The sequence below is a fragment of the Oryctolagus cuniculus genome, chromosome 6, assembly GCF_051225735.1.
Source record: "Oryctolagus cuniculus isolate XC-2025 breed Fujian yellow rabbit chromosome 6, ASM5122573v1, whole genome shotgun sequence".
Classification (NCBI taxonomy): domain Eukaryota; kingdom Metazoa; phylum Chordata; class Mammalia; order Lagomorpha; family Leporidae; genus Oryctolagus; species Oryctolagus cuniculus.
The window spans coordinates 63,812,851-63,838,904 of NC_142872.1; the positions used below are offsets into that span (position 1 = coordinate 63,812,851).

Here is a 26,054-nt window from a genome sequence, read left to right on the forward strand (position 1 = left end):
GGCGGGTGACGGTGCGGACGGGTCAGGAGCGTAGAGGCGGCGGCAAAATGGCGGCGCCTGAGGAGCGGGATCTAACCCAGGAGCAAACAGAGAAACTGCTGCAGTTTCAGGTAGCAGCGAGTACTCGGTGCAGCAAATGCCGCCGCGGGATGGGGAGTGGGCCCCTAGCGGAGCGCAGAACCCTCTCCTCACGCGGAGCCCGGGATCCTTCTCTGACCAGCGGGCGGCTCCCTCCCCCCCAGACGCCAACTGCCCTGATTCCCTCAGCCCCCGAGCGGCCGTCCCGTCCCCGACTTCTCAGCTATCGCCGCCGGCCGGCCCCAACTCCTGCGTGCCCCTCCGCCCTCGGCGGGGCCGCTCCCAGGTTTCCGCTTGGCGGAGCCAGTCAGTCCCCCCAGCCATCCTTAGAGTCTGGTTAGTGGTGGGACCCTCCGCGCCCCACGACTCTACATCTGCCGAGATGCTGGAGCTGGCGTCAGGCGGCTCCCTGCAAAACCTCCCACGGCGTCCCGTGCCGTTTCCACCAACATTTCCTGAGGCTGGTGTTGGGGGAGGGGGCGCCTCCACGCGGGCCGGGCCCCCACCCTGCAGGTGTGGGAGGACACCTCGTAAGGCGGCAGTGCAACGCTCTAAGGATCATCGGTGGCTTCATTCGCTTGGCCTTGTTCCTGCGCTCCTGGGCTCAGCTGTGCATGTTGAGAGCGGTAACTTGCAGGCATCCCTTTTTCGAGGATGTCGTGGGAACATTTAGCACTTAAGCACCTACCTCTGAGCTGCGTAACAGTAGTTGAAGAAGCCCCTGGTGTGGGCTGGCTGTCTGTTAGATCAGTTTCTCTGTTTCTAAAAGCCGACTCCGTCCCCCAGACCCCGTTACCACTCCCCACCACACCCCCATGGATGGATGTTGTGGCGATCAAATGCGCTTCTGTGAGCTCTAACATGTTTCCAGTGTGCTGCTGTTAACCATTATTTAGCTTGGGCCCAAACTTAGCAGTGCACTTATTTCCCATTATAAAGTGCGAATATCATTTACGGAGGATGGATGATGTCCATGCTTTGCTACACTTTAAGCGTCTGTTATCATTTAATACAACAATCTGTAAGGTTCACAGTATTATAGTCCGCACTTTATGCCTGTAGATGAGGCTTAAGGAATAACATCCCTGGGGGGGGGGGGGGGCTTTGTTGTGATACAGGCGGTTAAGCTACCACCCAATCTCGGGCATCTCGTATGGGACTGCGGGTTCGAGTCCCCTGATTTTCTGCCCCTGAGCCAGCTTTCTGCTAACCGCCTGGGAAAGCAGCGGATCATGGCTGCTTTCCCAGCCACCACGTGGGAGACCCAGATTGAGTTCAGGTCTCCTGCCTTCTCTGGTACAGACCTGGCTCTTTAGGGGAGTGAACCAGCAGATTGAAGAGCTCTCCTTCTCTGTCATTTTGTCTTTCCAGTAGGTAATGCATAAATAAGTCTTTAAAGAAAAAGATAAGAGAAATAGCATGTTTGGGTCACATATTAGGAAGTGATGGTGGTAGATTTAAACCAGGTCCATCGTCCCAGAACCTTTCCAGGGCTTAACTTCCCTGCTACACAACCTCTACAGGTATCAGTGTACAGTGGAGAGTGGAGTGCAAATGTTGCAGTGTTAAACTTTTTTCAAGTTCTCATTTTCTGTAATTTCCTTGATGTCAAGGTGGTTAATTTTGGAAATTTTGCTTCTCCCTCTTACATAGAGCAATGGGTTGAAAATGTGTAGATGGAAAATTCTATCATGGATGTAGTTGATGTTTGATTAGAGTTTTTACTAGGGAAATTGATGATCTAGCAAGATCAAGATTGAAGAATGAGTTAAACAGAGGCGGTTAAGTTGCTGCTGCTTTGGACCCTGGCAGACCCTTAGAGGAGTGTCTGGTTTGAGTCCCTGCTACTCTGCTTTTGGTCCAGATTCCTGCTGAGGCATACCCTGGGACACTGCAAATGATGATTCAAGCCCTTGGGTCCCTGCCACCCATGTAAGAGACCTGTGTCGAGTTCCAGACCTCTGATTTTGGACTGGCCCAGCCCTTATTATTGCAGGCATATGGGGTAGTAAACCAGTGGATGGAAGATCTCTCTCTGTGTGTCTGTCTCTCCGCCTTCCAAGTAAAATGCAAATAAAATTTTTTAAAAAATGAATAAACAACCAACTTCCCTTTCCTGGCAGGCTACCAATTTCAGTTTTGTTTAACTTTGACAGACTATTTAATTAAAATTCTTCAGGGGTAGCCCCGCATTTGTTTAAGTGTACCGAGTTATTTAAAATGATGCCAGTCGTAAATTGTGATGTACTTAGTCTGGTGGAAAATTATGAATATGTTAGCTTTTCTGAGGTTAAGTGTGTAGGAGCCACCATTTTGTCTTCCGTGAACATCTGTGTAAGAAGAGACGTAGGTAGGCAGGTTAAGTTGTATTTAGATCGCTTTATGTAATTGGATTTAATGAGGGAAATGCGTTTCACATGTATATGTATAGTCTGTAAGCAATGACTAGAGCAGATATTGTCCAGACTTCGTTAAATATGCTTTGAGACTTACTAGGTGTCAAGCATTATTCCAGTAGTTGATGTACATTACCTCTTTTATAAAGATTTATTTGTTTGAAAAGTAGAGTGGGGACCAGCGTTATGGCACAGTGGGTAAAGCTGCCGCTTGAGGTGCCAGAATTCTAGCTGCTCCACTTCTGATCCAGCTCCCTGCTAATGCGCCTGGGAAAGCAGTGGAAGATGGCCCAAGTGCTTGGGCCCCTGCACCCACGTGGGAGACCTGAAAGAAGTTCCTGGCTTTGGATCGGCCCAGCTGTGGCCGCTGTGGCCATTTGGGGTGTGGACCAGAGATGTTAAAGCTCTCTGTCTCTGCCTCTCTCTCTCTAACTCTGCCTTTCAAATAAATAAATAGTTTGGGGGGAAAAAAAAAAAGAGTGACAGAGAGCTCTTCTATCCACTAGTTCATTCCCCAAATAACCAGAATAGCTGGGCCTGGGCCACAATGAAGCCAGGAGCCTAGAACTTCATCTGGGTCTTCCATGTGGATGGCAGGGACCCAGGTGCTTGGGCCATCATCTGCTGCCTTCCCATGTGCATTAGCAGGAAGCTGGGTCAGAAACAGATTCTGGGACTGGGTGCCAGAAATGGTATGGGATACTGGTGTCCCATGTGACAGGTTAACCTGCTGCACCACAGCGCCCACGCCTACATTACCTCTTTTAAGCTTCTTAAGATTGTAAAGGCTTGACTCCTGTTTATTTTATTAATGAAGAAACAGGTCCAGAGAGGTTGCATATCTTGTACAAGTTGCTCCGTAGTAGTAGAGATTTAGAGATTCATGTCCACAGCTAGCTTGTTTGTAACCTAATGGAGAAGCCATGAGAGCTTAGGGGAGGGTAGGAGTATTGGTACTAAGAGGAGAAAGATGGCTTAGTAGTTACTGCTTATCTATTAAGTACTATGCCTTAGAATGATGGATCGTTCATAACTATTATGTAATCCTCACAGTAGCCTTGTCAAGTACCGTAGGTAGTAGGCCTGTTTGCAGTGTGTAACAGATTTATTGATGGAGTTGCTTAAGGTCATTAAGCTGTTAACTAGTACAATTCTACTGTACCTTCTTAGTCTGACGGAGGAATGGTGGCAGGTAGGAGGATGTTCAGAACTGAGGAGATAGCTTGCACACCTGTATGGAGATGGGAAAGTGGGAAATGTGTCTTTGTGACAAATTTGCAGAAGTGGGAGTGGACAATGAGACCAGAAAGGTAAATTAGAGCCAGACTTTGGAGACTCTTCAGAGATGTGCACAGTATTTTATGTAGGCATGGGGAGCCACCAGACTTTTTTTCAAATATTGAGTAACATAACACTAGGACTCAGATTTGCTTCACTAACAATATGGAGTACATGCTTGGACTCTCCATGGGCCCAAGACAGAACAAAGTGATACTGCTGGGAGCTGGTTCTCAATTTGCTTCTTTGTCTGATATGTTTAAGTTAAGGCATGTAAAATATTTTGAGACTCTCAGGTTTCCTCTCTTTTTTGGGATATGTGATTTGATTGGAATTCTCTGAGGTGTATTTATCATATTTCTCAGCCCATTTGTTGTGTTCTAAAATTGTCCTACATTCCTCCTTATTTTGGAACCAGTTGGGTATGGATAGTGAATGCAGATGTTTGCTTTATTTCAAATAGGAAAGAATAGGGAGATGGGTTTTAAGAAGAGCTAATGCTTTTTTGGCTTTTATTGGAGCCTATTTTCCAAAATTTCCCAATAACAGCATAGCAGAATGGCCTAGTGCCTTGGTCTGTTACCTCTAGGTTGCTGTTTGAACAGCTGGAGAAGAATAACACTGGGAGCGTGGTCACTGAAAGAACTGTGCATGGCCATAGGAAGAAATAATCCCTTTCTGTTTGTTTGTAAGGAAAATTTCCTTTTAAAAGGATATTACTGTATGACCCTCATTCTCTTAAGTGGTAGAAAGTAAAGCCTGAACTGTGGGCTGTAGAATCAAGTTTATAAGTCATCTTCCTTTGGCTTCATCTGACTTTTACCTAATGGGAGAAAAATGCTTGGTGTTTTTTTGTTCATTTATCTTTTAAAAAAAATTGTAGAGGCTATAGCCGGCTCTGTGGTGGAGCAGTTAAAGCTGCTGCCTACAGCTCTGGCATCTCATGGGCTGGCCTCTTCTATCTAGCTCCCTGCTAATGTGCTTGGGAATGCAGCAAAAGATGGCCCAAGTTCTCTATTTCTCCTCCTTTCTCTGTAACTCTCCCTTTCAAATAAACAGTAGTTTAAAAAAAAAAAAAAAAATGAGGGGCCAGCACTGTGGCGTAGAGGATACAGCCTCCGCCTGCAGTGCTGGCATCCCATATGGGTGTCAGTTATAGTCCTGGCTGCTCCACTTCCTATCCAGCTCTCTGCTATGTCCTAGGAAAGCAGTACAAGATGGTCAAAGTGCTTGGGCCCCTGCACCAGCGTGGGAGACCCAGAAGCAGCTCCTGGTTTTGGATTGGCACAGCTCTGGCCATTGCAGTCATCTGGGGAGTGAACCAGTGGATGGTAGACCTCTGTCTCTGCCTCTCTTATAACTCTGCCTTTCAAATAAATAAACTTTTTTAAAAAATGGAACAACCAGGATACAGACTGGCACCCATATGGGTTGCTAGCATCGCAGGTGGCAGCTGTATTCACTAAGCCACGACTCAGACCCCGAGTTATGTTTGTTTCTAAATCAGTGTGTGCTGGCTATGTTTGTCATGTAAATTTAATTAAATATTCCTTAAACCAATAAAGTACCAGTCCAAAAAGAGTTTTCATTTATGTGAAAACTACATTAAATGATACAGAAAGGCATATGGGGGAAGTTGCTGGGGGAAAAAAAATGACCATTCAGTTAGGTGTGGGTAAAATAACTGAATAAGTGACTTTAGGGAAAATCACTAAGAGGTAAGGTTGTGCACTTAACGCTTGGCAAGTGCTTAGCCTTATACTCCACTTAAAAAAATTGAATCTGTGGTTTTGCTATAAAGATCCCAGGAATGCCAATAGATTCATTCCCTAAAGAAGAGGGTAGCCTTTTATAAAAAGGTTGCTGCACAAATATGTATACTTTATGTTAAAATGAAATATTGAAGTAATATATGGAATATTTTTATTTTTGCATTTTTACTTAACTAGTTACAGGACCCATTTTCATTTGGTAAGAGAATTTCTGGTGTCATAGAGATATCATATCTTTTTAAAGATGTATTTATTTATTTGAAAGAGTTACAGAGAGAGAAGGAGAGGCACAGAGAGAGAGAGAGAGATCTTTCATCTGCTGGTTCACTCCCCAAATGTCTGCAACAGGGCTGGGCCAGGCCAGAGCCAGGAGCTTCTTCTGGGTTTCCCACATGTGTGCAGGGGCCCAAGGACTTGGGCCATCCTCTGCAGCCCTCCCAGGTGCATTAGCAGGGAGCTGGATAAGAAGTGGAGCAGCCAGGACTATAACTGACACCCATATGGACACCAGTGTTACAGACCAGGGCTCTAACTTGCTACACCACAGTGCCAGCCCTGCTCATTTTATACTTAGGAAAGTCAGCATAGCGTCATAACTGGTCATGAAGATTGCTGTATTTGAATCCTGCTTCTTTAAGATCACTTGCAGATTATTTAACCTTTGTGTGCCTTAGTTTCTTCATCTATGAACTAATAATATTATTTACCTCAGGACTGTTTCAGTGATTAAATGTTAATATTAAAGCATGGGTGAATATTGTATGTGAATTTTGAACTTATTTTGTGGCTCTATAAAGCATTGATGAACATCAAGTCGTTTTAATTTTTTGGTATCATACAAATTGCTGCAGTGAATAGCCTAGTACATATAGATTTATCCCATTCTTAGTCAACTCTTATTTGATATCTTTAAAAAGTTCATGGAAAATAAAATTAAAAGTGTAGGGAGTAGGCATTTAGCCTGGTGGTTAAGATGCCTGTTTCTCATATCAGAGTACCTGGATTTGCTTCCTGGCACCAACATCTAGATTCCTACTAATGCAGACAGACCCCGATTGGCAGCTGTGATGGCTCAAGTGATTGGGTTTCTGCCACCCACACAGGAGAACTGGATTGTATTCCTATCTTGGGCCTGGCTCAGTCCCTACCCTTGCAGAGATCTGAGGAGTGAACCAGCAGATGGGCACTGTCTCTCTTTTTTCTGTTTCTCTGCATCTGCAATAAAAATTTAAAACAAAATTTTAAAGGGTAAGTTTATTTTGGTGCAAAACTTTGAAGTCCACGTATATGCAGGATATGGAAAAAGCTGAAATGTATATTATCAGAAAACTTTATATGGACTTAAAAATTTAAAGTACCCACATATGTGCTAGTAAAAATTTTAGGCACTTGCTAAGGTAGTGTGTTAAACCTAATTCCTACCCTAGTGGAGCTCACATTGTAGTGGGAGGATATAGAAAGGTGTTAAAATAAGGAAGTGGAAAGGTTGGTATCTTAGGTAGTGATTAGCACTGTGAGGAAAAGTAAATAGGGAATTTTAAGCACCAGTTATAATTTAAATAGGACAGTTAAGGGAAGGCTTCATTGAGAAAGTGTCATTTATGTGAGAATCTGAAGGAAGTATGGAAACAAATCATGTGGATAAATGAGAAAAGAGGATTCCAGAGAGAAGGAATAAGGCACACAGAAGCCCACTTGGGCTCATCTGTGATGTCTAGGAATGGCCAAAAGGCATTGTGCTTAGTACCCAGAGAGGGACAAAGGCAGTACGTAGCAGGAGATGAAATCAGAGACTTGTTGTAGGCTTTGTAAGAATTTTTTTGCTTTAACTTTGAGGTAAGGCAAAGAGTCTCTGGAGAGTTTTGTGTACAATAATGACAGGATTTGATTTATGATTTAATAAGGTCATTGGCTTTTGTCTTAGGATGGCCTGAAGGAATGTAATGGAGGGTAAGTAGTGACTGGAGGCTTTGCAGTGATTCAGGAAGGCTTAGACCAGGGTAAAGGAAGTGGTAGTCATGAGAAATTGTTGAATCCTGAATCTGTTTTGAAGTAAAGTGGATGTGATTTTCTGGGGATTATGTGTGGGGTGAGCAACAAAGGGAGAAATTAAGGGCATCTGTCAGATATTTGATCTATTTTATTTATTTATTTATTTATTGACAGGCAGAGTGGACAGTGAAAGAGACAGAGAGAAAGGTCTGCGTTTGCTGTTGGTTCACCCTCCAATGACTGCCGTGGGCAGCGCGCTGCGGCCTGCACACCGCGCTGATCCGATGGCAGGAGCCAGGTGCTTCTCCTGGTCTCCCATGGGGTGCAGGGCCCAAGCACTTGGGCCATCCTCCACTGCACTCCCTGGCCACAGCAGAGAGCTGGCCTGGAAGGGGGCAACCGGGACAGAATCCGGCGCCCCGACTGGGACTAGAACCCGGTGTGCCGGCGCCACAAGGCGGAGGATTAGCCTAGTGAGCCACAGCGCCGGCCTGATATTTGATCTAAATAACAGGAAGTTTGGGAAAGTCATTGATTTAAATAAGGAAGACAGTGGGAGGAACACATTTGGATGTGGAGTGAGATCGGGAACTCAGATTTGCCCTGTCGAATTTGAGATTTTTTTTTTTTTGACAGGCAGAGTGGACAGTGAGAGAGAGAGACAGAGAGAAAGGTGTTCCTTTTGCTGTTGGTTCACCCTCCAATGGCCACCGCGGCCGGCGCGCTGCGGCCGGCGCACCGCGCTGATCCGATGGCAGGAGCCAGGAGCCAGGTGCTTTTCCTGGTCTCCCATGGGGTGCAGGGCCCAAGCACCTGGGCCATCCTCCACTGCACTCCCTGGCCACAGCAGAGAGCTGGCCTGGAAGAGGGGCAACCGGGACAGAATCCGGCGCCCCGACCGGGACTAGAACCTGGAGTGCCGGCGCCGCAAGGCAGAGGATTAGCTTAGTGAGCCGCGGCGCCGGCCAAATTTGAGATTTTTATTAGACAACCAAAGGAAAAGATTAAGTAGGTAGTTGGAGTTTTGAGTGTAGGAGAATAATCTGGGCTGGCACAAAACATTTTTTGGGGATCATCTGCATGGAAATGCTTAAAGCCGTAAGATCACCTGGGAGATAGTATAGATAAAAGAGGGCTAAACCCTGAGGTACTTACTCTTGAGCATTCTGAGGGTGTAATGACAGTATAGAAAGGAGATGTAAGTGGCAAGTGTGATGAGTGGAAATGGTGACAGGAAAACCATGTGGTATTGGGGGAGACAAGGGAACTAACTTGAAGAATGAGAACAAACCTTTGGATTTGCATTGTATAAGTCATTGGTTACCTTGGTTAGGAATCAGACCTTACCTTTTGTTGGAGTATTTCAGAGTTGAAGGCTTGATTGGGGTGAGTGCAAGAGAGAAGGACGTGAGAAATTGGAAATTTCTTTAGGTTTTTCTCTATAGAGGAAAGGGATTGAGCACAAGCTGGGGTAGGGAAGAAGGTTTTTTTTTTTTTTTTTTTCAAGATTTATTATTTATTTGAAAGAAAGCGTCACAGAGAGGCAGAGGCAGAGAGAAAGAGAGGTCTTCCATCCGCTGGTTCACTCCCCAGATAGCCACAACAGTCAGAGCTGGGCTGATCTGAAGCCAGGAGCCAAGAGCTTCCTCCAGGTCCCCCACGTGAGTGCAGGGGCCCAAGCACTTGTGCCATCTTCCATTGCCTTCCAATAGCAGAGAGTGGGTCGTTAAGTGGAACAGTGCGTACTCAAACTAGCACCCACATGGGATGCTGGCACAGCAGGCAGCGGCTTAACCTGCCACACCACAGCCCCCGCCTAGTTTATTTTTAATTGGAAATATTGGCGTGTTTGTGTGCTTTTGAGGAAGATGCATTAGATTTTAGAAAGAGATCCTTGAGTAGGTGAGGGTCAAGTATACCAGAATTGGCTTTTGTCAGGAACACAGATTAATTTGTCCATTGTATAAGGGGAGAAGATAAATGTATGGGTACAAATGTAGGAAGGTAGGTAGGTTTATGTTCTGTTTGGAGCTTGTGACTATTTTATTTTCTCTGTGAAATAGGAACAAAAGAAATCATGAGCCAAGAAGAAGAATGGAGGAGGTTGTGATGTTGGATGTTTGAGGAGAGTGGAAGAGTAAATGGAAAAGGCAACTAGTTTGGAGTCCAACCAGTATTATGTGTCCATAATAATTTATTTAAGTGTATTTAGAGAAATACAGTAAGCCTTTTTCAGTTGTGAGGTAGAGGTGCAGAGTATGCAGAGATTGGGAATTAAGGACAGCAGTTTAGCCAAGGGAATAAGGCACAAAAATGATGTGTACAAGAAAGCGACTATAATATTTGACTACAGAATTCCTGATAGGTAAAAGGTAAATCGGAGTGTGAGGGATGCTGGGGTGAAAAGGCGGTGGGGTCAATGGACTGCAGCTTCTAGGAGGGTTGAGGAATCATTAGTGTTAGAGATGGGCTGTTAGACGAAGGAAGCTGAAAAGGTAGGAGTGTGGTTTGACCCTGGGAGTGAACTTCGACTTGAGGTAGAGTAGAGATCCCTGGAGTTGTAAGTGTGGAATGGAGAGATTAAAGTACACACATTTTTTTTTTTTTGTATCCATAGGGGATTAGCTCCAAGGTTCCCCCTCCCTCCTGCTGAAACCCCTTCGATAAAGTAGCATAGTGTTTGCATAATAGGTCACTTACAATACCTAGTACAATGTAATCAATGTATTTGTATATATGTAAATGATTGTTCTGCTGTATTGTTGGGAATGAAATCAGTACGATGTTTAGTGCAGATGCAGTTTTTTCCCCAAATATTTTCCTGAAACCTGTAGATACAGAGGACCTGTTATATTAAAACAGTTATGCAAATAGTGAACTCACCAAGACACCAGTAGAGTTGGAGTGAATGATAGGCATACAGGAGCTAAAAGTCTAAAGAATTAAAAGTGATGATTTGGAGTGAGCAAATGACTCCAACAAGAAAGGTATATTGAGTAGTGCAGTGTGATGAATGTTTGAGATTTGAAGGTGTTTTTGTGATGTTTTCGCATGTATTGAACATTTGCCTGACCCAGGTGTCCTAGATCTGTTGTGTCAGTGAATTCTCTCAGTAAAGATGGGGTAGGTTCGGTAGTGGTGGGTTAACTATGATCAGTAGATAACCTTCCCCAGGGTAGTGTTGAGCTGAGATCTGACCAGTAACTCTTGATTTCCTTTCCTTCCCTTTCCTAGTGCCTCTCTGGCTCTGTTTTCAACTACAGGTAAATGGTTAGGGTTCATGCAAATAGCTATGTGGCAGTTTTAAGAAAGAGAACATAGCAAAGTGCTCAAGGGAAGTCCAGAAGGATTGTTCTAATTCTGGATGTAGTGACTCAGTAACTTTATTAATCTCTACATGGACATAAACTTTGTAAAGGAGAAAGGAAGAATTACCCAAAAGTGGGAACCATGCCCACAGCCATTGGGGCTAGGGGAGAGAAAGCATGTGTGTGTGTGAAAGAGAGAGGGGGAGGGAGGGAGAGAGAGAGAAGTATTTTAGATTTTTATCCTATTATACCACAAACTTCCAATTACAGGTGGTATTGAGCTTCTTTTGACTGTTTCATTTAATTAGGGTGTAAATTTGCAGTCAGCTCTATTCATTTTCTCTTGGATTGTCTGAGATTTTCTCACTAATTTATAGTTCTTTATGTAAAAAAGAGATACTGGTTATTTATAGCAAATATTTTCTGTCATTTTATCATTTATTTTTGATTTTTCATCTTTTCTTACACTCATTTACATTTGTGTGTTGTATAAAATTAGTATTTTTTTATTTTAAAGATTTTATTTATTTATTTGAGAGGTAGAGTTACAGTGAGAAGGAGAGAGAGAGAAAGATTTCCATACCTTGGTTCACTCCCCAAATGGCCATGATGGCCAGAGCTGCACTGATCTGAAGCCAGGAGCGAGGAGCTTCTTCTGGATCTCCCACGCGGGTGCAGGGGCCCAAGGACTTGGGCTATCTTCTGCTGCTTTCCCAGGCTATAGCAGAGAGCTGGATTGAAAGAGGAGCAGCTGGGACTCGAACCGGCACCCATATGGGATGCTGGTGCCACAGATGGGAAATTAACCTACTGCACCACAACTTCTTTTTCCTTTCTGGCTATGGATTTTCTGTTTCTAAGAATGTCCTCTTAATGAGATTCTAAAATAAAATGTTCACTGTAAGATATTTTATAGGGGCCGGCACTGTGGTACAGCAGGTAAAGGTGCTGCCTACAGTGCCGGCATCCCATATGAGTGCCAATTCAAGTCCCAGCTGTTCCACTTCCAATCCAGCTCTCTGCTATGGCCTGGGAAAGCAGTGGAAGATGGCCCAAGTCCTTGGGCTCCTGCACCCGCCCTGGAGACCTGGAGAAGCTCCTGGCTCCTGGCTTTGGATCGTCATAGCTCCTGCCATTGCAGCCAACTGGGAAATGAACCAGTGGATGGAAGACCTCCTCTTCTCTTCTCTTCTCTTCTCTTCTCTTCTCTTCTCTTCTCTTCTCTTCTCTTCTCTTCTCTTCTCTTCTCTTCTCTTCTCTTCTCTTCTCTTCTCTTCTCTTCTCTTCTCTTCTCTTCTCTTCTCTATCTCTCTGCCCCTGCCTTTCTGTAACTCTGCCTTTCAAATTAATAAATAAGTCTTTTAAAAGAAAATATATTTTATGATTTTCTTTTTAAAACATCTTTAATCCATATGTTATTTTATTTATTATATGGTGTATGATAAAAGCCTAATTTCAGGTTTTCCAGGGACAGGGTAGGGGAACTATAAAATGACTGAATAATTCATCTTTTCCCCCACTTACTTGAGTAGCCCTCTTTTTGTTCTACTATTTTGTTTCATTAATCTATCTGCTGGTACCATTACTGATTAATTTTATACTGAAAATTTTTTTTGAGGATTTATTTATTTCATTTGAACAGCAGAATAACAGAGAGATCATCCATCCACTGGTTCACTCCCCAAATGGCCACATTGGCCAGAGCTAGGCAAGACCAAAGCCAGGAGCCAGGAGCTTCTTCCAGGTCTTCCATATTGGTACAGAGACCTAAGCACTTGAGCCATCTTCCACTGCTCTCCCAGGCCGTAAGCAGGTGGATAAGATGAGGAACAGCTGGAATGTGAACTGACACGCATATGGGATGCTGGTATTGCAGGCGAAGACTTAGCCAACAGTGCCACTCATTTACATTTAAAGGTCATTTTGAGGGGCAGGCTGTGGTGTAGTGGGTTAAGCTACTGCTGCAGACTCCCACGTTCCCCACTGGAGTTCAGTTCAAGTCTCAAAAGGCATCTCTGCTTCTGATCCAACTTCTGGTAATGCTCCTGGGAAGACAACAGGTGATGGATGGCCCAAGTGGTTGGGCCCCGGCCACCCATGTAGGAGAGCCAGATGGAGCTCCTGCTTCCTGGCTTTGGGCTGGTTTAGCCCTAGCTGTTGGGGGCGTTTGAGGAGTGAAACAGGGCATGGAAGATGTCTCTCTTGTCTCTCCCTCTCTCTCTCATTCTGCTTTTCAAATAAGTAAATTTTTTAAAAAAATCCTTTTTGTTTAGTTGTGAGATTATTGGAACTACATTTTATATATAAAGACTGGTTGACATTCAAGAACATGTATGTTTCTTTATCAGATTTATAATTTGCTTTTTAAAATATTTTGTAATTTTTTCTAGATTTTGTCCCTTTCTTATTAACTTTATTCCTGGCTGTTTTGTAGTTTTGATCAGCCTTGTGAATAGGCTATTTCTTTGTTTCTAAGTGATTACTCTTAGGAAGAAATACTGTTGATTTTTTTGCATTTATCTTAATTTTTTAAAATCTGAAAATGTTTCTTATCACACTGATTATTGTAGATACTTTTCTAGTGTAGTCTCTTGGATTTTTTTAATAACTTTATTGAGGTGTAATTTATAATATAATGTATTATATGTGTGTGTGTATAATATATATATATAATAAGATTTATTTTATTTGAAAGGGTTAGAGAGAGAGATCTTCCACCTGCTGGACTTGAACCAGCACTCATATGGGAATGCTGGCTCTGCAGGTAGCAGCTTAATCTGCTACACCACAACACCAGCCCCACTATATAGCCTTTTGTGTCTGGTTTCTTTCACTCTGCATTAATGTTTTCAAGGTTTACCTGTGTTGCATTCTATACAAGTATTTCATTCCTTTTTATGGCTGAAAAATATATTCTGTTGGTTGTGTGAATCAGCCACATTTTGTTTATCCATTCATCTGTTGACTTTTTGTCTGTTTTCAATAATGCTGATAAGAATATTTGTAAGTTTTTGTGTAGATATATTTTCATTTCTCCTGGATATATACTGAGAATGAGATTGCTGGGTCACACAATAGCTATTTAACTGAGAAATTGGCAAACTATTTTCTGAAGCAGCTGTACCATTTTTCATTCCCATGGTAGTGTAGGAGGGATCTAGTTTCTCCACATACTCACAAAGTTTGTTGTTTGTCTTTGTAGCCATCCTAATGAGTGTGGTTTTGATTTGCATTTCCCTACAAATACCAAGCTTTTATGTAGTTGTTGACTATTTCTATATGTTGAGATAAATGTCTATTCAAATGCTCTGCCCAGTTTTTTAAACTATTTGAAAAGCAAGGAAACAGACAACAGGCACAGAGAGAGCTCCCATTCTCAAATGGCCCTAGGGCTGGGCCAGGCAACAACTGGAAGCTGGCAACTCAGTGCAGTTTTTTCTGTATGTTGCCAGGGACCCAGTTACTTGAACCATCACTACTGCCTTCCATGGTACACATTAACAGGAAGATGGAATCAAGGGTGGAGCCAGAAGTGGAACCCAGGCACTTGGATGTGGGATGTCGGTGTCCCACCTGGCAGAATTAATAGGCCAACCACAGATTTTATTTATTTATTTTAATAATAAATAAATAGAGTGACAGAGATATCTTCCATCCACTGGTTCACTCCCCAAATGCCAGGCCTAAGCCAGGAGCCAGGAACCCCATTTGGATCTCCCATGTGGGTGGGAGGAACCCAAGGACGTGGGCCATCATCTTCTGCCTCCTAGGTGCATTCACAGGAAACTGGATCTGAAGCATGGAGTAGGCAAAATTCAAGCCAGGCACTCTGATGTGGGATGCAGGCAGCCTGAGCAGCAGCTTGACCCTCTATGTCGCAGTGCCTGTCCCCCATTTTAATTGAATTATTTCTCTTGTTGAATTGTGAGAGTTCTTTATATATTTCCTTAGTCAGATATATGATCGGCAGAAATATTTTCTCATTTTGTGAGTTTTCTTTTCATTTTCTTGATGATGTCCTTTAAGTTCTGATGAGTCCAGTTTATCTGTTTTACCTTTATGTTGCTTGTGTTTTTGGTGTCATATCTAAGAAACCATAGTATAATCCAAAGTTACAAAGATACATTTTAAAAGGAGTTTTGTAGTTTTAACTCTTATTTTAAGATGTAATTTTTTATTTGAAAGGTAGTTAAAAGGGAGAGATACAGAGAAAGGTGTCTTCCATCTTTTGGTTTACTCCCCAGTGGCCACAGCTGGTGCTGGGCCAGGCCAAAGCTAGGAGCCTGGAACTCCATCCAGGTCCCCTTCGTGGGTGGTGATTGCCCAAGCACTTGGTCCATCTTCTGCTGTCCCAGGTGCATTAACAGAAATGGAGTCAACAGTGGAACAGCCAGTACTCTAACCAGTGCCCATATGGGATGGCGTTGCAGGTGACATCTCATCCTGTTGTGCCACAACACTGGCCCCTGTTGGTTGGCGGTTGGCTTTTAGAGTTGTGTCTGTGATCCATTTTTAGTTAATGTGAGGTAAGAAATCTGACTTACTTTGCTTGTGAATATGCATTTTTCCCAGCCCTTTGGTTAAAAGATTGTCTTTCCTCGTTAAATGACTTTGGACCCTTTGTTAAAAATCAGTTGACCCATATCTAAGGGTTTAGTTTTTGGACTCTGCTTTCGGTTCTACTCATCTGTATCTTTACTTATCCTAGTATCATGTTTTTGTGACTAAGTAATATGTTTAAAGTAAGGAATTTAAGTCCTCCAAAATTGCTTTGGTTATTCGGGGTCACTTGCACTTTCAGATGAATTTTAAGATTACCTTGTTGATTTCAGGGGATGGGGGATGAAACTGGCCAACAGCTGGGATTGGCTGTGTTTATCCGCGTGGGGAGTATTATTACCATCCTAACAATGTTGTCTACCAACCCGAGAACATAGGAAGTTTTTTATATTTACTTAGGTCAGCGATAGCCTCTTTGATACTTTGTAGTTTTCAATGTACAAGTCTTATACTTCTATTAAGTTTAGTTCTAAAATTTTATTCTTTTTGATGTTTATAATTGTTAATTTTATATTCAGGTTGATCATTGCTAGTACCTAGAAATATAATTGGTTTTATATATTGGTTGTACCTTGCAACCTTGATGAACTTGTTTATTTTGGAAGATTTTTTTTGGGAGGGAATTCTATCAAGAATGGGGCAGCCCCAGAGAATGTTAAGCTGTACATGTGCTCTAATATTTTTCTCTATTTTTCTGGGAAATTTTAATTAATAGAGGGTGGAGTTGACAATTTGTTCAGAAATATTGTCCCTTTATAAAAATTTGGATTTGGGAAAGAAGTACTTGAAAGGTGTTGTGGGAAATGGGGTTTCCAGCAGGGTTTACTCCCAAATTCTTGTCTCAGAGGGAGAGAAGAATTGGAAGTAGGGATGTAAATAGTGTACGAGAAAGAGAACAGGTTTTATTTCAAGCGATTAAAGAGATAATACACATTTAGAAGTGAATGCGGGGTACCCCCTTGAGATAAGAGTGACATCTGCTGCTACGCCAGCCTTTTATCCCTTTATGGGATATGGTTTAATTGAACATACAGATGTGGCATGGCTGGGGCGGAGCTTGAGTGCAAGTCATGATCTCATGGCATCTCTACGTGGGGCTCAGCATGCACTTGATCATGACATCTTATACACAATGAGGAAGTGAGGCTCAGGTGCACCATGGGAAAGTAGGTGTGCCATGCTTTCAGCCATGTTTGATTGACAGGGAAGGGGTTGGGTCTGAGCAGAGAGACCCACTGTCAGTCTCTCAGTTCCTTTGCTCTCTAGCTAGCTTCCTGCCTGACTCATATCAAAGAGGCAGGTACTTGGTTTGGTGGTTAAGCTGTGGGTTGGGATGTTTAGGTCCCATAGGTTTGGCCAATTGGGGAGTGAACCAGCGGATGGAGGACATATCTCTCTCTCTCTCTCTCTCTCTCTCTCTCTCTCTCTCTCTCTGCCTCTCCTCTCTCTGAGTAACTTTGACTTTCAAATAAATAAATAAATCTTAAAAAAAAATGATGGAATATGATCTGAAAAATGTGTCATGATGATTTCGGCGTTGTGTGAACATCATAAAGTGCACTTATATAAACTCAGACAGTTGTGACATGACTAGGTGATATGAACTTGTGGAACCACTGTCATATATACGGTCTATTGTTGACCTAGACATAATTGTGTGATACATAACTGTATTCTTCTCCATGAACATGGACTCTCTCTCCATTTGCCTAGTTAATTGGTATCTTTGAGTTCTGTAGTTTTCCTGTATACATCTTATACATATTTTGTCAGATTTATGTCCAAATGTTTCATTTGGAGTATTGCTATTGTTTGTAAGTGGTAGTGCATTTTTTATTTCAAATTGTACTTTTCATGGCAGGTATAGAGGAATGCAGTTGATTGTGTAATATATTGACTGTTTCCTGTAACATTGCTGTAATTGCTTATTAGTTCCAGGAGTTAGTTTGTCAGTTCTTTCATATTTTCCCTATAGAAGATCATGTCATCTTCAGATACTTTCATTTCTTTCTTCGCAGTTAGGATGACTTTTATCCTTTTATTGTCTTACTGCAGGAATTAGGACTTCCAGTACAATGTTGACAAGTAGGCATGAGAAATGACACAACCTTATATTGTTTCTGATCTTAATGGGAAAACTTCAAATTTCTCATCATTAAGTATGATATTAGTTACAGGGTTTTTGGTACCTGTTCTTTATTAAGTTGAAGAAGTTCCTCTCTATTCCTGGTTTGCTGAGGTTTGTTTGTTTATTTATTTATTTATCAATCATGAATGACTTGTCAGATGCTTTTTCTGCATCTGTTGATATGAGCATGTTGTTCTTTTGCCCATTGACATATGGATTACATTAATTGATTTTAATGTAATGGTGAACCTATGTACTAGGATAAATTTTTTTTAAAGATTTATTATTTATTTATTTGAAAGTCAGAGTTATACAGAGAGAGGAGAGGCAGAGAGAGAGAGAGGTCTTCCATCTGCTGGCCCACTCCCCAGATAGCTGCAACGGCCGGAACTGCGCTGATCTGAAGCCAAGAGCCAGGAGCTTCTTCCTGGTCTCCCACGCGGGTGCAGGGGCCCAAGGACATGGGCCGTCTTCTACTGCTTTCCCAGGCCATAGCAGAGAGCTGGATAGGAAGTGGAGCAGCCGGGACTAGAACCGGCGCCCATATGGGATGCTGGCACTTCCGGCCAGGGCGTTAACCCACTGCACCACAGCGCCAGCCCCTAGGATAAAATTTTTTTTTAAAGATTTATTTTATTTATTTGAAAGAGTTAGAGAGGTAGACAGAGAGGTCTTCTATCCGTTGGTCCACTCCCCAGATGGCCGCTACGGCCGTAGCCTCGCCGATCCAAAGCCAGGAGCCAGGAGCCTCTTGCGGGTCTCCCACGTGGGTGCACTTGGGCCATCTTCCACTGCTTTCCCAGGCCACAGCAGAGAGCTGGATCGGAAAAGGAGCAGCCAGGACTAGAACCGGTGCCCATATGGGATGCTGGAGCTTCAGGCCAGGGCTTTAACCCGCTGTGCCACAACGCTGGCTACCCTGGGATAAATTTGATAGGGGCTGGCTCTGTGGTGTAATGGGTTAAACTGCTGTCTGCAGTGCTGGCATCCCATATGGGCACCGGTTTGAGACTTGGATGCTCCACTTCTGATCCATCTCCCTGCTAGTATGCCTGGGAAGGCAATGGAGGATGGCCTAAGTCCTTGGGCCCCTACACCCACGTGGGAGATCTGGAGGAAGCTCATGAATCTTGGCTTTGTCCAGGTTCAGCCCAGCTGTTTGTAGTCATTTTGGGGAGTGAACCAGGGGATAAAAGATCTCTCTCTCTCTCTCTCTCACTCTGCCTTTCAAATAAATAATTAAATCTCTCTTAAAAATGATTTAATTATTTATTTTAAGTTAATGATTTGAGATTTTATTGTTTCTTTGAAAGGCAGAGTGAAAGAGATCCATTTTCCTTCCCCCCCCCTTTTTTTTTTTTAAGATTTACTTATTTTATTTGAAAGTCAGAGTTACACAGAGAAGGCGGGGCGGGTAGGGGAGAGGGAGGGAGGGAGGTCTTCCATCCGCTGGTTCGCTCCCCAATTGGCTGCAACAGCCTGAGCTGCACCGATCCGAAGCCAGGAGCTTCTTCCGGGTCTCCTGTATGGGCGTAGGGGCCCAAGGACTTAGTACATCTTCTACAACTTTCCCAGGCCACAACAGAGAGCTGGATTAGAAGTGGAGCAGCCGGGACTCAAACTGGCACCCATATGGGATGCTGGCACTGCAGGTGGTGGCTTTACCCACTACGCCACAGTGCTGCCCCCAAAGAGATTCATTTTCTGTCTGATGCCACTGAGGCATTTTAGCAGGGAGCTAGACTGGAAGTAGAGTAGTTGGGACTCAGACTGGCACTAGGATATGGGGCATGGGCATCCTATGTGACAGCTTAATATAGTGTCCCACAGCCCCTGCCCTGAATACTTTTTTGAGTTCTTTGTGCGTTTGTGTTTTAAAGATTTATTTATTTATTTGAAAGGCAGAGTCATAGAAAGAGATAGAGACAGACAGAGAGAGGGAGAAATTCCATCCACTGATTTGTTCTCCAAATGGCCACAACAGCCAGGACAGGGACAAGCTGAAGCCAGGAATCTGGAACTCCCTTCTGGTCTCCTACATGGTTGTCAGGGATTCAAGTGCTTGAGCCATCATCTGCTACTTTCCGGACACATTAGCAGGAAGCCAAGTCAGAAATGGAGGTCAGGGGCTGGCACTATGGCGTAGTGGGCTAAGCTGCAGCCTGCAATGCCAGCATCCCATCTAGGCGCTGGTTCAAGTCCCAGCTGCTTCACTTCCGATCCAGCTCTCTGCTATGGCCTGGGAAAGCAGTAGAGGATAGCCCAAGTCCTTGGGCCCCTGTACCCACATGGGAGACCTGGAAGAAGCTCCTGGCTCTGGATCAGCACAGCTCCGGCTGTGGCAGCCACCTAGGGGAGTGGACCAGCGGATGGAAGACACATTCTCTCTCTCTCACTCCTCCTCTCTCCCTCTCTTCCTCTTTTCCTCTCTACCTCTCTCTATGTAACTCTGACTTTCAAATAAATAAATGAATCATAAAAAAAAGACATGGAGGTCGGACTCCATCTCAGGCACTCTGATACTGGATGTGGGTGGGCGTCCCAAGCAGCCACAGAATCCACTGTACCACAGTGCCTCCCCTCCCCCATAAAGCAGCATGAACTTGTTCTTTGCAGCTCATGATCTAACCCGTACTTCTGTCCTTTCCATTTGTTACAGCAATACTTTTTTAGTTCCCCTAACATGTCGATCTCTGCATACCTTCATACATGCTCTTCCCTTGCCCTGAAACATCTTCCACTAGTTTTCAGCTCAGAACCTAGGTGTCTTCTGTGGTAAGTTCCCAAAGTCATTAGGATTTGTTTACTGCCAGTGTATGATAACTGTCATTACAACATAAATGTTTACATGTTGTTTTTACTTCACAAAGTTACTAGGAATTCAGACTGTGAGTCTTTGCTTTGAGCTCACTATATGATAGGTGAACAGTTAATACTTGTTGAATGAGTTGAATAACTTCAAAAATCACTCTTAAGCCAGAGGGTTTTATTGTTATTGTATTTAATTTAAATCCCATGTTACCTATAATGTCAAATTTCCATATTAAAATGATAAATTATTAGCATTTGGTGATACAACATTAAATGTATCACACACACACATCTTATGCATGTCAGGTTTTAGGGATATGATTTAAAACTGTTTTGAAACATATAGTTGTCTCTTGGTGTCCCCAGTGGGTTGGTTCTAGAACTCCCTCCAGATGCTCACATCCCTTATGTAAAATGGTATAGTATTTGCATATATCCTACACACATTCCAATGTACTACTTTAAATCATGTCTAGATAATACCTAATACGCGTAAATACGATGTAAATAGTTGTTTATTGATAGGGAAAACTGACAAGAAAAGTAGTCTGTGCATTGAAGGCCTGATACATAGGACACAAAGAGATGTCAGTGAACATCTCAAGTGCTAGAGACAGGAGTTGTGACACAGCAGGGGCCACAGCAAAATTTGCCTACACATAACTTCATTGATGTGAATTCCGGGTAATGCTCACGTGTGGCAAATTCAAGTTTGGTTTTTTAAACTTTACGGAATGTTTTTCTTTTGGATATTTTTGAGCCACTATGAGTTGGATCCACAGATGTTGAACCTCAGAAACAGAGAACTGACTGTGTGGTGGATTCTGTCAAGCCAGAGGGGTGGAGATTGAGGAGGAAACAAGGAGAGCCAGACCCTTGGAGGACTTTAGCAGACTGTCAGTGAGATTTGCTGCCTTGTGGTGTTTCATAAAGAGGAAAATAAAAATACTGCTCATCTCCCTGAACTTTTCTGCTTGATTCCAAAGAGTAAAGTCACATTCAGGAAAGATTGAATAAAGTCAAAATGTTTTGTGGGCTGGTGCCACAGCTCAATAGGCTAATCCTCCGCCTGCGGTGCCGGCACACCAGGTTCTAGTCCCGGTTGGGGCGCCGGATTCTGTCCCGGTTGCCCCTCTTCCAGTCCAGCTCTCTGCTGTGGCCCGGGAGTACAGTGGAGGATGGCCCAAGTCCTTGGGCCCTGCACCCATATGGGAGAGCAGGAGAAGCATCTGGCTCCTGGCTTGGATCAGTGCGGTGCGCCGGCCGCAGCGGCCATTGGGGGGTGAACCAACAACAAAGGAAGACCTTTCTCTCTGTCTGTCTCTCTCACTGTCCATGCTGCCTGTCCAAAAAAAAAAAAAAAAAAAAAGTTTTGTGATTGATTGTTTTTGTTTTAATGGCATTAGTGTGTTAGATGAAAGAATAGATACCAGAATAGGAATGCAGTGAAAGATAATATATTTGACATCCAGAAAAATAATCTAGTTGTACATCAGAACCTTTTAAGGACTTTCAGCCTTATCTCACACTTTATAAATATCCTTTTAATATGTCCTTCGCACTAAATAATCATTATCTTAATATCTGGGCTATATTGACAGTGTGCTTAACTTTTTACAATGCTATTGAGAAGCAGAAAAACAGCATTCCCATCCCTTGGTTCACTCTCTAAATGCCTGCATTGATCAGGACCACACCATGTCAAAGCAGGAAACAGGAAACTAAACCCAAGTATCCCATTGGTGCCAGGGACCTAACCCCTTGATATGCCTCCCACAAGTCTGCATTAGCAAGAAACTAGAATTGGGACCTGGAGCTTGGCATTGAACCCATGCACCTCTGAAATGCGATGGGTTATCCTAACTAGTGCCTTAACTGCCAGGCCAAATGCCTGCTTCTAAGCACTGTTTTTATTTATGTTTTGCCAGTGAGGAAATTGAACCTAAGAAAGGATCTGGGTTTACCGTGGTACTCAGTAGTAGACATAGAATGAAGAATAGTAAAAACTCTGGTTTCCCTCTTAACTTTCCAGCAAAGCTCTCAGCCTGTTCTTAACTGCTTAGATAAGGTTCCTCTTATTATGTCAATACTCCTCTAAGCTTGTGTTTCATAGCCATTTTAATGATTATACAATATTGCCATTGGCCACAATTTGTATATATGTAGGTGTTAAAATTGTTTCTAAATTTTCACTGTTAAAATATCTTTCTGATGAACATTTCTGTTTATAAAGTTTCTCTGTGTTTAGTATTTTTTTTAGGATTCAGTTAAAATTCTGAGCCAAAGAATATGCATACATTTGAAGTTTTTTGCTAAATGCATTTTGAAAGGACTATTCTGTTTACAATAGATAGGACTGATTTCAGTGTGAGTCAGAAGCTAAACATGTCTCAAACCAGTACTCCCAATGTGGGTTTTGCAATGTCGGCTTTGTTCAGAAAGAAGCATTGTAGTTTGGCTGGAGACAGTCCATTAGCTTTGCTACCACTTATTTCCTCAGCAATAACATGTTTGGCTATTTGAAGCTCTGGAAGAGAAGTAAAACAAAGAAGTAGAGGGATGACCAGACTTAACCATAGTCATAGATGTCTGCCTCCTCCCAAAGTAATTTCTTTAGAACTCAACAGGTTGCAATTCTCTTGACTGTTGTCATCCTATTTTTGATTAATTTATTTATTTGAAAGAGAGAGAGATCATCCATCCACTGGTTCACTCCTCAAATGGCCACAGTGGTTAGGACTGGGCCATGCCAAAGCCATGAACCAGGGTATGTGGGTAGCAGGAGCCCAAGCACTTGGGCCATCTTCCGCTGCTTACTAGGCACATTAGCAAGGGAGCTAGATTGGAAGTATGGAGCAACTGGGACTTGAACAGGTGCCCATGTGGGACACCAGTGCTGCAGGCGGTGGTTTAACCTTCTAAGCCACAGAAGATGGCCCCTGACATCCTATTCTAAGGCACCATTCTCTTTCCCTTGGGCTTCAATGTAGTCTTCTTGCTGATCTGTTTCTCTTTTTCATGCTGTCTAACAATTAATTCCTCATATGCAACCTGAATGACTTTTTAAGAAGTATATATACAATTTTGTCACTCCTACCGGATTTAGTGATTTTCATCCTGTAGGAAAAAAAATTACCTATGCCTAAGCTCCACCTTCACAGAATCAGATTATATTGCTTGGGAAGGGGAGGAAGTTGGGATCTAGGCATTTGTAGGATTTGTTTGTTTTTGAAAGGCAGAAATCTCCCTTTTACTGGTTCACTTCCCAAATGCTTGCCACAGCGAGGGCTGGGTCAGGTTGAAAACAGGAGCCAGGAACTCCATCCAGGTCTCCCATGTGTGTGACAGGGACCCAAGTTCTTAGCCCTTATCTGCTGCCTCCCAGGATACACATCAGCAGGAGGCTGGAATCAGGAGTGGAGCCAGGACTTGAATCCAGGCATTCTGATAAGGGATGGGGGCCGGTGACTGGCGTAGTAGTAGGTTAAGCCTCCACGTGTGGCGCCAGCATCCTGTGTGGGTGCCAGTTTGAGTCCTGGCTGCTCGTTTTCCGATTCAGCTCCTGATAAAGGCCTGGGAAAGCAGTGAAAGAGAATCCAAGAGCTTACACCCCAGCACCCATGTGGGAGACCCGTAAGAAACTCCTGACTCCTGGTTTCAGATCAGCCCAGCTCTGGCTTCAGTGGCCATTTGGGGAGTGAACCGAACCAATGGATGGAAGATCTCTCTGTCTCTCCTCTCTCTCTAATTCTGCCTTTCAAATTCATTAAAAAAAAAAAAAAAAAAAAGAGGGATTGGGATGCAGGTGTGTCAAGTGATGTCTTTATATATATAACCTACTTTTTATATGCTTTTAAAAGATTTATATAACCTGTGCCACAGCGCCAGCCCCAAGCTGTATCCCTTATCAAAGTGTCTACCTGGATTCAAGTCCATGACTTTACCCACTGTGCCACAGTGCCAGCCTCGCAAGTTTCTTAACTGCTGCTCTAAATACTTGTCCCATCTGTGGAGCTTTTTAAAAAGTCTCCTCCAGTGCTTGTGGTATATAGGTAAGATTGAGAAACACTGCCCTAGAAGATGATCTCTCTCTGCCTGCTTCTCAGACCTTACTGCCAACTTGCTAGTCATGTTCTGCCTCATAGGTTGCATCCTTCTCCCACATTGTGTTTTTCTTTAAAAAAAAAAAAAAAAAAAAGATTTTTTTTTTATTTGAAAGGCAGAGAAGGAAAAAGTGTTTCTATCCACTTACTCATTCTCCAAGTGGCCACAACAACTGGAGCTGGGCCATACTGAAGCCAGGAACTCCATCTGGGTCTCCCACATGGGTGGCAGGGGGCCAAGCACTTGGGCCATCCTCTGCTGCCTTCCCAGGGCATGAGGAGGTAGAGGCTGAATTAAAAGCAGAGCAAAAGTTGCAGCTCAACCTGTTGTGCCACAGTGCCTGTCTCTGTTTTACTTCTGATGACTTTTATTTTGGAATAGGTTTTAATTTATAAAAAAGTGAGAATGGTTCAGAAGACTCTCAGGTACCTCTTACTCAGTGTTCCTTTAGCATTTCCGGTTACTAATAATGGCACATTTGTCACACAGTGGGCCATTATACATTATTTTTGACTAAAGTCCATACTTTACTCAGATTTCCTTAATTTGTATCTAATGTCCTTTTTCTGTTCCAGCATCCCAGCTAGGATACCACATTGCTTTTAGTAGTCGTGTCTTGGCTCTCTTGGCCATGAGTTTCATAACAAAGTCTGAGAAACTTTGATGACCTTGATGGTTTTCAGGAATACTAGTCAGGTATTTTGTAGACTGCTGTTTTATTGATCAGGCTGAGGTTGTAAGTTTGGGAGAGGAGGATCACAGAAGCAAAGCACCATTTTCATTGAATCATGGGTCCATATGTTCATGTGATTTATCACTGTTGATAGTGACTTTGATCACCTGGCTGAGGTGTTAGCTTTCTCACTATACTATATTCCTTGGAAGGAAATCACAAGGCATAGCCCATACTGGGAAGGAGTGGGAATTTATGGTCTACCTCTTTGAGGGTAAAGTATGTACATAAAGTATTTGGAATTCTGCACAGATTATTTGTCTGCTCTCCATTTATGAGTATTCAAAATGTGTTTATATCATGGATGTTGATTTTGTGCTTTGGGTTATAATCCATTACCATATTTTTATTTTCTTGCCCAAGTTATTCTAGCTTTGGCCACTGGAATCATTTTTAGTTGATTCCTGTATCCTTTTGACATACTCCATCATTTGGGTTCTTTTTTTGTTTTGCTTTTTGAGCACTTCCTGGCACTACAGTTCTTTCCCATCTTCATCTTCCTGCCTCCATTCTAGAGTAAGCCATTTCTCTAAGGAGCCTTTATTTTATTTATTTATTTATTTATTTATTTATTTATTTATTTATTTATTTTTTGCCAGGCAAAGTTAGACAGTGAGAGAGAGACAGAGAAAAAGGTCTTCCTTCCGTTGGTTCTCTCCCTTAATGGCCGCTACGGCCGGCGCTATGCCGATCCAAAGCCAGGAGTCAGGTACTTCCTCCCGGTCTCTCATGTGGGTGCAGGGACCCAAGCACTTGGGCCATCCTCCACTGCCCTCCCGGGCCACAGCAGAGAGCTGGACTGGAAGAGGAGAACCAGGACTAGTACCCAGCACCCCAAACAGGACTAGAACCTGGGGTGCCTAGAACCCAGGGTGCCGGCGCCAAGTGAGCCAT

At 43.2% G+C, this 26,054-nt stretch overlaps 1 protein-coding gene across 7 annotated transcripts in view; it reads left to right on the top strand.

Annotated features, from left to right (window-relative positions):
• The first annotated feature begins 24 nt into the window (after nt 1-24).
• FAF2 (Fas associated factor family member 2) overlaps nt 25-26,054 on the top strand; it is a 73,526-nt gene continuing 47,496 nt past the window's right edge. For all 7 annotated transcript variants that reach the window (XR_016235575.1, XM_002710411.6, XM_070076428.2 and 4 more), the window contains exon 1: nt 25-110. Coding sequence is in view for 4 of the 7 variants with exons in the window: in XM_002710411.6 (XP_002710457.1) it covers nt 48-110 (63 nt within the window). In the remaining 3 variants the exon portion in view is untranslated. The remainder of the gene's footprint in view (nt 111-26,054) is intronic.